At 36.3% G+C, this 16,734-nt stretch overlaps 1 protein-coding gene across 4 annotated transcripts in view; it reads right to left on the reverse strand.

Annotated features, from left to right (window-relative positions):
* SLC44A1 (solute carrier family 44 member 1) overlaps positions 1 to 16,734 on the reverse strand; it is a 168,051-nt gene that overhangs the window by 47,858 nt on the left and 103,459 nt on the right. For all 4 annotated transcript variants that reach the window (XM_063081720.1, XM_063081722.1, XM_063081721.1 and 1 more), the window contains exons 7-13: positions 15,071 to 15,160; positions 11,580 to 11,719; positions 10,190 to 10,376; positions 9,229 to 9,394; positions 8,282 to 8,438; positions 7,461 to 7,544; positions 580 to 717 (exon numbers count right to left, since the gene is read on the reverse strand). In XM_063081720.1, the coding sequence (XP_062937790.1) occupies positions 580 to 717; positions 7,461 to 7,544; positions 8,282 to 8,438; positions 9,229 to 9,394; positions 10,190 to 10,376; positions 11,580 to 11,719; positions 15,071 to 15,160 (962 nt within the window). The remainder of the gene's footprint in view (positions 1 to 579; positions 718 to 7,460; positions 7,545 to 8,281; positions 8,439 to 9,228; positions 9,395 to 10,189; positions 10,377 to 11,579; positions 11,720 to 15,070; positions 15,161 to 16,734) is intronic.

A 16,734-nucleotide genomic window follows, 5' to 3' on the forward strand; every position in this document is an offset into this window, starting at 1 on the left:
CAGCAACAACAACGACATTGATAACTAACATTAACAGAGAACTTACAATGTGTTCAGCACTGTCCTAGATACCCTACATGTATTAACCAGTCTAATCCTCACAACCCTAGGAGTTTGGCACTATTATGATCCCAGTTTTACTGATGAGCAAACTGAGGCACAGAGAGGTTATGTAAACTGCCTCAGGTCACACGGCTAGTAAGTGATAGAGCCAGGATTTAAATCCAGGCAGTCAGGCTCTAGATGTAGTATCCCTAACCATCATGCAGACTGTTACCTAATTATTTACAGTTCAAAATAGGTAGGGAGAAACATGGCTATTTACTTAGCCTCTCCATGCCTTAGTTTCCCCATCTGTAAAGTTAGGATAATAAAACTTACAAATTTACTGTACTAAATGAGCACAATACATGTAAAGTACTTTTAACAGTGCCTGACACATATTAAGGGGTTTATACGTGCTTGCTGTATATTAAGTTACTTTTGGTTTTTTGGTGGGCTAGATATTTTTAAAATTAAAGAGTGAATAAATATATGCAAAAATTTACTGTATGTCTCAGACAAAATACTTGGTCTTACCTTGCCTAGGAATAACATGAAATCCCCCACTGTGTTAATGGCAGCCACTCGCAAAGCATTCTCCACCAGAATAACAAAGGCATCCTTTGCTGAGGTGCAGAAGTTGGTGCTGTTGATAGCTGTGGCTGTGTATGCATTCTGGACGAAAGCAGAAACAATGTTTTCATCAATAAACTGAAACTTACTTTGTTAAGATATAAACCAAGCATAGTTAAAACACAGCTTTAAGAAATATTTCACAGTCAAACGCATGGTTTTAGAGTTACAGATTGAGACTGAACACAAGGAAATATGAGACATTTAAAAAAAATACCTGATATGGTAAAAAGAGCTTTCCAGATGGCTTAGTTTTGCTCTTTTAAAAACACTGTTCTTTATTAAAACACACACAAACCTTTCTAACATCCATTAACTTCTTCCCTGTCTTAGTACATCAAACATAATTTATCCTTTCCTACATGTCTCAGGTTGATCACTGTGAATATCAGTGAGGCACTGTAACCCTTTCAGTGATGCCTTAAAGCTGCATAGTTAAGTACAGGCATCAGATTGCTGTGCTGTTTTATCTGGAACATCCACGTCTCCTCCTTGGTGACTTTCTTCTCTGTTGTCATGTCTCCCAGCTCTTGACAGCTGTTTGTTGCCCAGTATTTTATACCGTCCCCTCCCTGGGAGCAGGACCAAATCTCCTTTGAGAAAACAGCCCTTCCTCATTAGTCTGAGTGGTTCTGACAATACCTCCAGCTCTGGGGGTGAGGCTTAATTGAAGTATGCCAATTAGTATACTCTACCCAACTAGCCACAACAATTAGTATAGGGATTGTTACATAAACTAATCAGAGCCAATGAAAGTAAAAGAGATGTTCCCTGAGGATTCTGGAAAAAGGGAACTTCCTTTCTCTCCCATAGGTGCTCCTGGAAGGTACTAGGGTATGAATGGCCACAGCTGTTTTGCTAACACAATGGGAGGAACTGCTGAAGGTCACAGTGTGAAACTGAGAGTGAGGCCAAAACCATGGAAGTCAGAGCAGAGAAACCAGGTACTTGAACTTGGTGACAATGTTTGCATCACTGAGAACTGGACAGATTTCTAGACTTTTCAGCTACAGAAGCCAATAACTTGCTAAGAATCTCCCCCTCTCTCCACCTCTCCCCCTTTCCCTCTGTCTCGTCCTTTTAGGCCAGATTGAGCTGGGCTTTCTGTCCCTTGCAATACTGAGTACCAGCTGATATACTTTCATCCAGTTATACCTGCTTCTTCTGCCCCCATGTCCTCTTTGACCCTCTAGTCACAGACCGATTTTTTCCCCCCATTCTTTTTATTCTTTTTTCCATTACATTCTAGAATAGCATTGGCGTCTTCTGGGAAATGGGAATAAGTATTATAACATCAGATATGTCTGCGTCTTAAGAAGAAAATGTATATGGACTTTCTGACAAACTTTTGGTTTGAGGAATTTTTGGTCTAGGGCTAACTTAAGAAATTGTTAGTTAGGTTCAAAATGTTGATATTGCTTAAAAGCTACTGAACATGAAGGGCTTACTTTACACTGTGTTGTCTGATATAAAGCTTTAAATACTGAGCATAGGAGAAATAGTCTTTAATTTATGAATGTTATAATTGTATGCTTGTAGTTATTAGGAACTTGGTATGAAGATGAGGTTTGAGTCATCAAAAATTTAATTTGCCATTTATGATTAAATTTATTGATTAAAAATGCATAACATTTCAGGGCCAAGGAAAGAGCAGGACACTGCCTGTGGTTCTTAAACCTTTCAGTAACAGAGTAGCAGGAAATGTTGGTGCTTTCTGAGAAACCCAGTATGATTTTGATACATGGAATTTCATCAAATTGGGGTAATAATGTATTGCTATATTATGTTTGCAGGTCTTTTTATCTCAAAAGCTAACATACAAAAGATTTTTAAGAAATCATACTATTAAGTGTTTCTCTTAACATTCATTTGCTGCTTGCTTTTATTGTCATTTGCCAGTGCTTCTTATCAGTTAAAAGATAGTAGGCACCAAATGGTTAACTAACTAATTCCAGTGGTCCACATTTTTTCCATCTTCTTTTGAAACATTCTGCCAAATACCTCAATGAAGTAAAAATAAACCATACTTTTGATCTCATGTAACAGTAACCCTGCTGGAAACGATGGGGAACTGCCCAAACCAGACCTACTCTCAAAGAACACAGTTTTCAGCTGTTCCCTATTCACAAAAACACCCATTTAACAATTTATTCTTGAACAGAGGTGGACAAACTACCGCCTGAGGGCAAATCTGGCCTCCTGACTACTTTTATAAAGGAAGTGTTACTGGAACACACTATCTGCATTTGTTTACATAATATCTATGGCTGCTTTCATGCTATAATGGTAGAATTGAGCAGTCGTGACAGACTATATGGCCCACAAAGCCAAAAATATTTACTATCTGGGCCTTTACAGAAAAAATTTGCTGACCCCTGTTCTAGAGTATTGCCAAGGATCAATATCAACTTCATTTATCATCTATGAAACCCACCTTCTTATCCTTTTTGAAAAACAAACCACGTTTGCTGATTTCAAGTTTTACTATCTGCACAACTTCCAGTCTTTTAGCATCTTTCGTTTTTCAGTTCAACAATTTAACTGACAAATGTCTTCAGTGATCTGGGATATAACTCCCCTGAAGAGACATATCTTATTTCCCTAAGACATGATCAAGAAATTAATGAACTAGTTATTAATAACAGATTTTCAGGGGAAAATACTTTACTATATCAAATATATATATTTGAGAAAAAGATTATGAGATGTATCCTGATGTAAAGAAGTATTATAATGTCTAGAATCAAGGAAACTGGACAACCCATTTAAATCAACTAGGTATTGTCTTATGTCCACCACCCCCAAATGAGGAACAAGTCACTCTTAACCATGATGTTCTATTCTCTTGCGTTTTACCGTGAGTTTCCTTGAAAGAGGAGACAGAGCAAGAGAAGATCCACATACTTCTATTCTCTCTCCTCTGCTGTCAACAGACTAGCTGATTCCAGGGGAGGGCCCAACACTTCCAAAGTAAACCATAAAAGCTTTTTTGTTTCCCTCATTAATTTTCAGCAGTTTAAGTTCATTTGAGAATTATTATTATTTCTCTGTTGATGCTTCTTTCTTCTCCGCCCCCCCAACCCCATTCCATCTGCTTTCATAGCAGAAGCCTATTTATCTATTTATTTGTAGATGAGGAAGGAAGAAGCATTGATTCCTTTTCTCCACCCCTCAGTTCCAGGGCTGGATATGCTCACAGAAATTTAGCCTTCTCAGCAAGATTCCAACAGATCTGTGCAACTCCTGTGTATTCAAACTAATTGAAAGAAAGTAGGTGGATATTTTGTAAGCTCTTTCATACACTCTCAAGGCAGGAAGATGAGCTGCACGCACAAAGGTCAAGATGACCACTTCAGGAAGAAAAATGTGCTACAGATCACAGCAGGCCAGTGGAATTGCTCTTGACTTCTATACCTCCTAGTCTAGAAGGATTCATGCTAAGTTTCTCAAGAAGTTCTGAGTCCTTTGTGCTTCCCCTAATAATTGTTCTCTGAGCTTGCTGCAGACTCCATAGTTGAGATTTTTAGAGCCCTCCAACCTTCGTCCCAAGACAGCCTTCCTTATCCTGAGCTAAACTGCCCACAGAGAGGCATTATTGATTAACAGTTAGCCCGTACCCAACATCTGCTAAGGCGGGACACAGGCTTGAGACCATTCAACTCCCGGAAGTAAGATAAAGGATGACCACCATTCAGGAATATTTTTAAAAGGATGCATGTTAGCCCCAGTGATCCCCAACAATACTTTTATGTGATAGGATATAGTGAAAAAGTACTAGTTATGTGGATGAAAATATGTTTGGGAAGAGGGTCACCATGCAGGTACCTAGGCCTGCTTGGCCATCTGTTCCAGAGCACAGATTCTACATTTTCATACCTTCTTTCCTTTCTTTACTGAAGGACCTAGAAATTCTCTTAAAATTTAAAATATTTACATAATGAAATAAATATTCACTTAATAGGGGCAAGCTAGACAGCAGTGGTATGATATGGGGAGTCAGATATGTGCAACTCCATGTGTGGATCCTTATATATTCAATAAGACAAAGGGTAATTACAGTTATTCCTTATTTTGGGTGACGGGTGGAGGGAGCATGCTAGGTCTGAATGTATCCCCCCCAAATTCTTATGTTAAAACTTATGATGGTATTAGGAGGTGGGGCATTTGGGATGAATAGGTCATGAAGGCTCCACCCTCATGAATGGAATTGGTGTCTGTATAAAAGAGGCCCCAGTGAACTGTCTAGTCTCTTCTACCATGTGAGGAAACAGCAAGAAGGTGCCATCTATGAACTAGGAAACGGGCCCTCACCAGACACCAAATCTGCTGGTGCCTTGTCCCTGGACTTCCCAGCCTCCATTAGTATGAGGAATAAATTTCTGGTTATAAGCCACCTGGTTTATGGTAATTTTTTTTAAGCAGGCCGATTGGACTAAGACATGCAAACACACACCATAGGTTTCATCCAGTTTTGTCCTAAATTCTTAGACTTTTTAAAGATCATAAAAATTAAAATGTTGCAAATCTTAACTTAAATAGATTTTTCTTTAAAACTATCACTTGTCTATGTTTATAGCATGAAACATGAAAATTTGAGATGTTTGCATATTCTCCACGGCACACTATCCTTTTGTATTCTTTATGTCACACAAAAATGTATATATATTTGGGAGGCAGTATGATATAATGGAAAGAGCTAGGCAAACAGATTTGAAAACTTCCTCCACCTCTAGTGGGATGATCTGCCACAAGATGCCAGTCTCAATTTTCTCATCTATAAAAGAAGGAGAATAAAGCCTTCCTTATGGAGTTACATTGACCTCATTTCAAATGAAGTACTCCCCATGAGCCCAGAAGACACGAAGCACCACGGGTGATCATCCCCGCACCGCAGCACTTCATATTCTCAACACAACTACTAAGTATGAGCTCAGAATAACTCTCTCTAGACCTCTATTCACACGTGATATATTACTATTTTAATGCCTCCCTCGAGACCTCAAACATCATGCCTACAAAATGAAGATGCACTATGGACAAAATCTGTAAAAGAAAAACCAACATCTCAAAACTGTTGATACTAAATCGCTGACTAATGTTTAGCTTGGGATATGCTGAAAACCCTGGGTTGTTTTCCACCTGGTTATTGACTATCTTGACGTCATGTAGTTTGTTTTCTTCCTTCAGTATAACTGCATATCTCCTTTCTGAGATTCTTACTATAGTCTTTTTGAATCTAAATAGTCACTGATGTAACCAAATAATTCATTCAGAAAATGTTTAAAGACCACTTATTGTGTTTCAGGCACTGTGCTAGTGCTCTTCTGAGGAGACAAAGAAAAATAAAATAAGATCCCTGTCTTTAAGGAGTTAGATGTCTAAAGGTGAAGATAAAGAAGTAAACAGGCAATTTCAATATAGTGTTCTCAAAGAGGTTTGAACTGGTGTTATAGAAGCTCAGTGGAGAGGCTGGAGTCGTGAGGGAAGGCTTCCTAGAGGTGAGGCTCAGGCAGAGAATTATCAGGGCTCAGTAGGAGCTACTTAGGTATTGGAAGGAAGGCATTCCAGGGGCACTTGGGAAACTGCAAAAGCAAAAGGTGCCTGTAGGAAGATGGTAGGAATTGAGACTAGAGAGTGTGGCTCTCTGAGGTTATCCTACATAGAGCCAGGTACAAAATGTATTGATGATGATCTTTACTGTTTACATCAACTTTTTGATAAGGATGACTTGGCCCCAAACCAAATTTTAAAGAACCTAATTTTTCAGCTGGTTATGGCTATTACTAATTATTTTAATAATGAGCTTCCAAACACTGGTACATCCATTCAGAGTATCATGACCTATAAGAATGTATTTTGCTAATGAAAAGTCATACCTTCTTTCTCGTATTAACCATTGACCCTCAATGAAGCCAAGTCTAGGCATGCTCAACACCACAGCCACAAATCTATCATCCCTCAACTATCCTGGAGTAAATGGAAAGAGCAATGCCACTCTTCAGTCATTTAAAGGTAAATGTTGAGAGAGCCCATTATGTCTTTGGCCTATTAGGTGAGGGAATTGGAATTGATCTTCAGGGAATGGAATAGTAGTTAAAAAAAAAAAAAAAGAGAGAGAGAGAGATGGAGAAAAGACGGGACAAATGCTCCACAGTGAGTCCGACATGCTCAGATACAGAAGACAGAAGACTGGGCCACTCCCTTCAGAACTCCCCTGATCCCATAAGTTTCAATTCCTCCATTTAATCTCAGAAATAGCACTTCCTTTGGTAATATTTCCCAGGTCAATATCATAGTGTTTAGCAGTTAGACTCCAAAAAAGTATCAGCATAGAGAGCACACTCGTTTCGAATGATAGTAGACAGTTGCAAAAAAGGAGTAGGTGTCACAATACTTTACACTAAACTAAAGCTTTCATACAGCATTTTAAAAAATTAAAGAATGACAGCTAGAATAGATGGATTCATAGGGAAAATAAAAAAATGAAAGGATGTGAATTAAGGGAAAAGAAATAAATGTATTTACTGAAAGATGAACCCTAATAATGTTTTATCCATGTGTTAAAATTGAGATTAATATAAAAAGAAGCCTTGGTAGGAATATACATTAACTTAAAAAATAAGAATATGATTGAAATAGACACACTTGACCAAGGTGCAATGTACATCATCACACACACAAAAATAACATCCTCCAATTAAGTTCAATTTTTTTTTAATTTTGGGAGAAAAACAATAAAACTATGTTTGAAAGTGAATATTAGATTTATTTTTAAAATATTTTACCTGATTTAAATAATTTAGGCACTTTTCAAGACACCAAAGGCAACAAATGCAAGATTTCAGCACACATCGTGCACAAGCATTTTCCTGGATGGGAGAAAAATTGAAATAATTAAAACCCAAGGAATCAGACCATCAGATAGAAGCAGTCAAACATTAGAAAAATAAACAAAAATGTAAAAATCACAACCTATGCTTCAAGACCTCCTCACCCACCCTTTTCTTCCTTGAAATGTAATGGCTGATTTATTTTTATTCAGTTCAGGCCAACATTTATTTAGTACCCATTGCAACATTTATTTAGTGCCTATCTTATGCATATAAGATACAGTGACGTATATAAGACCAGCAAGGAACCTACGATCTAGGAGGAGGAAAAAAATGCTAAACATAAAAAAGGTTAGAATATAATATAGATACTAAGTGTTATGAGAAAGGTGAACAGAGAGACAACATTGTCGGGGAGACGGGAAAAATACAAGAAAGCCTTTTAGGAAGAGGAGGCATTTGACCTAAACCATGTTGAAAGGCATGTTATTTCCACAGTCAATGACAAGGAAGAGGTTCTGAGGAACACAGAGTGTGAGTCAACACAGAGGACAAGGAGCTCGGGACACTTCCCGTAACCAGTGATGAGATGAAGTTCAGCAAACCATATGAAGTGTATGAGTGGGAGAAAAGGAGAAAGGACTGGATTCCACTTTGTAAAGACTATGAGGAAAACATTCACAACATTGCCTTAACATTACTGGCTTCTTTACCGCATGCGGAACTGAGGTGTGAAATGTGCCCACAGAAAGTCCAGAAAAGCATTTCCCCCTTACCTTTCCTTTGAGCTGACTGTGAATGTACATAAGGATCATTCGAGGAATTTTGACTAATGTGATAATGAAAGATCCTTTTGCCACCGTACCAAGGTGATAACGAATAAGACGATTCACTGATGCCAAAATAGGTGTAAATGGCAAATTCCTTTTATCCCTATTTTAAAAATGAACAAAAAGACAATTAAAGCCTAAACCAGGATGGAAACACAGGTACAGGTTACAGTCCAATGCAGTGAAAAATCAATTCATTATTCTTATTCCATGACAAAATGGCAAAGTAATATGTAACTAATACAAATGCTATGAATGCACCATATAAAATTAATATTTAATTTCTCTATGGTAGTTTCATGGGTTCTGATGCTCTAACACTTGAAGTTAAATAAAACTGTACTTTGAATGCTCTTATTAGTGAATACTTATGGAGTTAATCGTACAATTGGAAAATGAAATTTAAAAAGATGTTTAATCTAGACCCGGCACCTTATTGCAAAAGAAAACTATAGCGTTAATACTCAGCTCTGAAGTTAGCAAAGGGGACTTACAATTCTAGTTCTGATCCAAACAAATTTAAAAGGCTTGTTATCCTTTGATGGACTTTTACATAAAGCGAAAGTACATATGGCACTACAGCAAGATTTATTTTTCTGCTAAATATAAGTTATAACATGACCTGCTGTTCTGATAAATTTTCTGATACAATTACAGAAAAATACAAAAAATAAAATAACAACCTCCCATTTTCCTACCTCCCAGAATTATCATCTATAACATTCTGTCATATTCATTTTCAACTATTTTTTGAAGAAATGAAACTCTTACAGCCTCAGTCTCATTTCCTTCCCTTCCACCCTAGAGACACAATTGCTCAGGGGGTATTGAGAAAACTCAAGTCCGTCAAAACTCAGACGGACTTGAATTTTCAGACAAGTACAAATTCTCACCTAGTAAAATAGTATGTTACCACAGCTCCTGCCACAGTCATCTGCTGACATGCTAGAATAAATTCACTGATCCAAATCAGGCCCACCACATGGTACCACCACATGTACTGCAGAGGCCCAGAAATTTTGAACTCCACAAAGCCTTGGTCGTTCTGAACAGCACTGCCTAGGAAAATATCAAGGAAAGAAAGAAGCAGCACATAAAGTACAAAGACATACGGTTATTAAATATAAGAGATTAATCTGATTTCCAGTGATAGATCCCTACCCCAAATCACATACTTTATGATCTCAGTGCTATTTTATTAAGGAACAAAAATAATTATCACTTGAAAAGTTGTGAAATTAAACCTGTATAATTATGTATTTTTATTTCCTCAAAGAGATCATATAAAGCTTTTAAGAGATGTTGTATATGAATAAAGTTCTTATTACATTATCAGTTATTTAGTTTAGGCATGAATTTTCAAACACTTTGATTTTTTTCAGACTTATTACTTATCCAATAATTAAATTAAGACCTAAATCATAAGCAAAGTAAAGAAATTAATATTATATTCAATTGGTGAGTGTGTGCTGAATGGAGACATATGTTACATACAAGTTTACTATCCTTATACTAATCCTCACAATTAACTCCATTTTGGCTTAACCTTTGATGGCTACAAGCAAGTCTGAGAATCTATGAACATCACTCAGAGCTCTAGCTAGGTTCAAATTCATGACTGTCTCAAAACTAGGATGCAATTCCAGGCCTTACCTGGCCTAGACCCACCCTGCTAGAATGCTCTAAAAATCATGAATAGGGAGTAAGTTATTGAAGAGCTATTTCCACTGTTAGTTCTGATGGCTATAGGAACTTCATCGACACACGTCTGAAGAATTATCTCTCTGATGTTTTGAAATATTTGAATGTAGATAAGATTGGTCACCAAGAGAAAAAAGCAACACATCTTCTTACCGGTAGTGCCAAGAAAAAGAAGTGTCATGATCCAGTAAACCCAAAACAAGACAAGAGCAAAGAAAGTCCAAAAGGGTTGGAAGACCAGCAGCGGCAAGTGAATGAAGACCTTGCCAGCCACGTGGAACAAGGCAATGGTGAGAGCGACACGTTTGCGCATAACCAACATGATCAGGAACAGGATGACCTATATGGAGAGAATAGACGGAAAGGCTCTAATTATTGTTTTAAGTGGTGAAAATAGAAACCGAAAATGGTGGAAATCCTTAACACAATCCTTCATTCCAAAACCTGTTAAATATCATCTCTGAATCCCAATAATATTTTATCAGTCTGTATCTCTCTTGCAGTACTTACTTTCAACTGTATATTATGGTTATCAAGTGTCCTTTAAAGCTAAGCATAAAAAAAATTCCCAATTTACTAATAAATCCTAGAATCTTCTACCTTTCGCTTTGTTACTCATTATGAATCAAAATTGCTGTCAGTCTGGACAAGATACTTAATTTACTTGATAGATACATGCTTGTCACTCTGAAACGGGACCGCATGCTATCACCACAAATGCGCAGGAGGGATTTATTTGTATCTCATCTCCCTTAATGGACCAAGAGCTCCTTAAGACTGGGATCCATGCCAGATTCACCCTTTGCCTCCTCCCCATGCCCCCTGCCAGCATCTGGCACAGTGATTTGTGACTTAAAACACAATTTATAAATATTTATATATAATAATAACTAGCGAATATCTTTTGGCACCAATGGTTTTCTGGTGGCTTTTTTTTGTTTGTTTCCAATGCTCAGTAAAAAGTTTGGGATTGCTCCTAGAGGTAAACTGATACATATTTTTTTCTTTTTTCAGAGAGGAGAAGATGAACCAAAGATTTAAGTATGAATTTTAACCACGTTAGTTAGTAATTTTATTGTATAATGGCTAAGCCGTTTCATCTATATTTTTGAAATAACGCACATTGTTAAAAGAAGTTTGAAAGAAAAAAATGAGAAAATGAACAATTAGTGAACAAGTAAATGGAATAATATATTTCTTAACATACTTTTCTACAGTAGGGAGAACTGTTTTTTCAAAAGTTATCACATTATCTTGTAACAATAAGAAATATGTTCTTACTAGCAAATGATATTGTAAGTATTCTAGATGAAAATCCTTTCTCAGAAAGCAGATAGGGTAGGACAAAATGTTGCATCAAATAGCACTCATCCATTAGGGAAGCCTTCAGAAGACTTTTGAGTGTCTCATACACTGTGGAACAGAGATTTTATCTAACAGAGATCAGGGTTAGGAATCCAAAAGCTAGAGGTGAGTTTCTGCTCCATTAAGGATCTGCAAATAAAAACAAAAAACTGAAAGACACAGTTAAGCCTATACTCACTGTGAACACTGTAGCTGAAATGGCATAGATGAGGAGGGCCCGAAGATTATCTTCAACTATCTGAAGCTGTTCAGGAAGAACTGTTTCTTTGGGAGACCGTCTTTGCTTTGCATACAGCCACCAGAGTACACCTGTGCCACCTGGGGACAGAAAACAATTGTTTTTGCAATAATTAGCACAAGAAAATGTGTAACATAAATCCTCAATTTTATGGACCCTTCCTACACACCACTGTAGGACTAATGCAGTGACAATCCATTTAGCTGGGAGGTGTGTGGATATAACTTTCTGCCAGCACAAGGGGAGTGCCAATAACTCCATTATCATCTTCCACACTAAGCACTTATACATCCTTCACTGTATCAAATAAACTTCTTTCAAATGTATTTATAATTGACTATGAAGCTGAGAGAGAGCCAGTAAAAACAGATACCCCCGAGCAGAAATGATCACCAAGAAAGAGAGCCTCAGCGCTTCAGCTGGGGAGGCCAAAGGAAGCAAGTAAGGGTCACAGAAAGCATCAGTGAAGCCTGGGAGGGCAAAGATCTCTGCTGCACTCATCACGGTAACCCTGGTGCCAAGCGCTAACACAGTCATGCAGTTGATTAAATTTTATACAAGGAATACATGAAGATCAAAAGAGTGGTAGGAACAAAGACAGGAAATCTCTGCTAGCTCTGCATGCTAGAGATGGTCATTTTTTATCTCCAACACTAGTTCAGAGATTCAGAGAACCAGACTGAAGAGGGAGGCAAACCTACCTGCATATAAGAGCTGCATTAGACACCTTCACTGGATCTGCTCAGCAAACATTTTGAGTGCCTGCAGCACCTACTGTTCTAGCTGGGGATGGAGCAGTAAACAAAACCAAGTCCCCACTCTTGCCACTCATCGAGTTTATATAGTAATGGGGAAACGACAAAATAAGAAAACAAGTAAAAACATAGGGTATTAAGTCTAAGGGAAAAAAATCTGGTGAGAGGGACAGGAAATGCTTGGGTTGGGAAAGCATTGCAATTTTGTATCAGATGGGTAAGCAAGGCCTCACTGGTAAGACATGTCTGAGCAAGAGAAGCAAAGACAGAGAGAGAGCAATCTGTAAAACTATCTAACAGAAGAGTGTTCCAGGCAAAGTTCTAAGATGCTGACATGAGACCACGTCTACTATGAGAGGAAGAAAGAGACCACTGCTGCTACAGCAATGAGCGAGAGGGAAGTCGTAAGAGATGGGGACGGCAGGGTAGCAGGGGACCAGACCATAGAGTAAGGCCTTGTAGGACACAGTAAGGAAATGGACCAGACCATAGAGTAAGGCCTTGTAGGACACGGTAAGGAAATGGAAGATTCAGAGTAGAGTGGTGAGAAAGTGTAGGTAGATAAAACAAATGCCTGAGAGAGAAAAACTGGGCTAAGGTCAATGCACAACACATCTGCACTTAAGAATGAATGGAATCAAAGGGAAATTCCACACCCTATCTTTTCACAAATACCGAGTATGAATTTATCTTTTGTTGAAGATAAGTAAACAAATCAAAAGAAGCAGGAATCTATGAAAAATATTTCAAAGTATGGGGAATGCTTCCATCCTAAAATTTTGCAGGTATAAGAAAGTTGTTTGGAAAACTTCAATATCTTCAAAAATGGAAGAAAATATGTTAATAAAAAGTTATGAGAGAAAGCTGAAGTTCAAGGAAAATAGAGGAGGACATCGTTCTTAAGAGCCACAGTAGACATCATTTATTAAACCTTCAAATTTGTGCTAGGAACTGTGCTAAGTCCTTCACAGATGTGACCAAATTTAGTCACCACAACACTATTAATTGGGTATTATTAGCTCTACATTACAAATGATAAAACTGAAATTTAGGTGAGTTAAGTAACATGCCAAATGTCACTTACCTAGTAAGTGGCAGAGCTGTGATTCAAATCTAGACTTATCATAAAAATTTTCCATCTAAACAGAGAATTAGATACTAAGGCTACAAGCCAAAATAAAAAGAAAGATGGATGAGAGAAGAAAGAACTACAAATAAAATAAAATTGGAATAACAAAATTTAGATCTTCATTGTAAGCTGTCAAGTACAGAACTGATAGAAAAAAACTAAATCAGTGATATGAAAAAAAAAAAAATTGAAGAGCTCTTCATGAATATAAAGGAAAGATGAAAAATGACAAAAAAATTAAAATGATAGTTTAGAAGATGATAACAATATAAACAATGACCTTAAGAAAAAAACGATTGGAACAGAAACATAATCAAATATAGAAATAAAGAAAAATTTTCAGAGTTGAAAAAGATCCCCCCCAAAAGATCATAGGCAAACATAATTAAGCTCCAGAATTAGAAAGAAATTTTAAATTAGAAGGATATATTAAAAATCATGTAAACATCTAGGTAGGTGAAACAGGTTACGGGTAAAGGAATAATATTTAGACTGGTCTCTGAGTTTTTCTTTGAAATAAAATAGACACAAGGGAACATACTGTACCTGGAGAATTTTATACACAATGAAATCAATAGTCACGTGTAAAGGCAAAGACGATCTTAGATAAGCAAGACTTGAGAAAAAATATAACCCATAAGTCCTTCACAAGCAAGTTACTTGAATTCACATTGCAGTCAATATACAGATGAACTGAAATTAAGATGTTCATAATAAAGTTTTATGGAAGAAGGACCAGCAGAGCAGTTCCTATTAAAACTAGTCCAGGAAAACCTAAAATTAAATACGTATATAGTAATGAAGCTTCAAGACAAAGGTAAACAAAGTTTAAAAAAATATATAGTAGGTGAAAATAATATTTTAACTTTAATAATAACCTGAATACAAAAGCTCAGATTATTTAATAAGGGCAAAAAAGTGGACGTGAGCAGAAGGGAGTAGGGGATGAAAGAAAGAAAAGTTTATGCTAAATTTAAAGGAGGTAGGGGAAAATTCAACATATATCATTTCATTTCAGACTTTATTAATCATATAATTCTAGACTGAAGAATATTTTCTGAAAACATATAGGTTACCAACTGTAGAAGTAAAAATATAATATATACCATCCAAAGCAAGGGTGAAGATAACCAAAGAAAACATAGTCCATATAGTAAACAGAGGGAAACAAAATATGAAAGCATAAATTTCAGGAAAACATAAAACAGATAATAACAGTAAGACCAAGCATACCAGTTAGGATTATAATGTAAATGGAAACAAATTCGATTACTAAAAGAGTTTCATGTTTAGCTTAAAAATTTTAACTATATAATATGCATCCATATACATATGCATAAAAAAAAAGATCCTGACTTAAACACTAAAAGTGGTGAAATGAGTGGAGGGAAATATAATTATAAAATTTTTTAAGGCAAAAGTAAACACTTCTTTACAGAGAAGATATAGCGTGTGAAAATAAAATTTTTATATTCTTCTTTATATTTCTATTTTCTATCATGGAAATAGTTAGATACCATATAAAACAAACAAAAAAAATAGCTTACCAAGTGAACCCAGTATGACCAGAATTGTTAAGATCCACACAAGTACTCTTGATATATACCTGATTATCACCATCAAAATCATAGATAGAACTGCAAGGAAGATAAATAAAGAAAATGTAGAATATTATTTGAAAACATAGGAAAATTTAAAGAGAAACCCTTTTAATTGTTTTTTCCCGGGGAAATAATTTGTTGCTATTGACTAGTTCATGACCACCATCTAGGTAAGAAAGAAAACTCTGCTTTTGCATTTTGACCTTGCTACTTCTAGCACTTAAATAGCATCAACTCAAACAAAAGGCACTTAACTGTGTGGGTCTATAAACTGCAAAACTACAGAAAAGAATACATGCAAATGCACATGGTGACTCAAAAACAGCATAAGACTGTTGTGGATTCACCACGGAGAAGGCATCAGACATGCAAACATACAGGCCAGCACACAAAGTGTAGAGAATGACATGTCATGTTGGCGACAAGAAAAATTACCACACATAGACAGAGATCAGTTAAATTAGGTGCTATAATTATTCCTTGAGTAATCTATGCATTTTAGGACCAACTTCTCTGATGGTCAGTCAACAAGCTAGATGGTATTTTATCTTTTTCTGGCTGTTTTTCCTCTAGAATTCCAAGGGATGGTCTGACCCTATGGAATAATATCCTGGAGCCTACTCAGGCCAAAATTCCTCTGACTTCATTTCTCAACTGGGGGCAGGGGTCCTGACTGAGAAGCAAAAAGCAACAAAGTTTAGTTTAAGTGAGTTTTTTGACCAACTCCTCTACTTGTCCCAAGAGAAATCCCAATGTACTATAATCTTGAGTAAAAATCTCTAAAAAGAAAGGAGGGATTTAACCTTTACATGGGAAGTACATTTCCAAAATCATAATTTGTAATTGTTTTAATTATCTAAAGGCCCCTTTCAGAAACAAAAGAACAAAGGTCTTTTATATTACATTCTTAAGCCTCAAAAGAGACTCATTCTAATAAACAATGGAATTCCAAAGGCTTAACAATATTATTGTCACTATTTTTAAGGTTGGACTTTTTTTTTTTTGGTTAAAGTATTCAACTCTTTCAGAAACCAAATAACTTTTATATAAAGCTAGACTAATAGTCAAGTTTCTTTGGGCCATTTGCAAAATCAAATAAATGGTTAGGATCTGTGTCTAGGTAATGTTATTAAGGTACTCACTTTTGCAATAAATGTACAGGAACCAAAAACAGATGGGAGCCTTTCAAATACCACAGAAATAGATTTTTCATATGGACAGCATTATTTCAATTGAGTCAAGTACTACCTAAGCAAAAAGAAAATACTCTCTAATGACAGGAAAGATGGAAATACAGCTTGTATCTTTTCAATAACTATAACTGCTGCTAACAAACACAAACACTAATTTTACTTATATAATGAAATAGTTTAGTTCCTACCACAGTTTACTTCTCCCAACTAAAAATGCCTATAAATTCTGATATGGCTACATATAGTTCTAGAATAATAAATGGAGTTTTCATCTTGAAAATAAAATTTTTGTATGATTATATTACCTATTTATTGACTAGAAAACTCAGTGGCTAAAAGTGGAGATTTCCTAATTTTTCCAGCAATACATTGATACTATGAACTGTAGTAATGAAAAGAAAATTACATACTTCAAAA

The sequence above is a fragment of the Cynocephalus volans genome, chromosome 17, assembly GCF_027409185.1.
Source record: "Cynocephalus volans isolate mCynVol1 chromosome 17, mCynVol1.pri, whole genome shotgun sequence".
Taxonomy (NCBI): domain Eukaryota; kingdom Metazoa; phylum Chordata; class Mammalia; order Dermoptera; family Cynocephalidae; genus Cynocephalus; species Cynocephalus volans.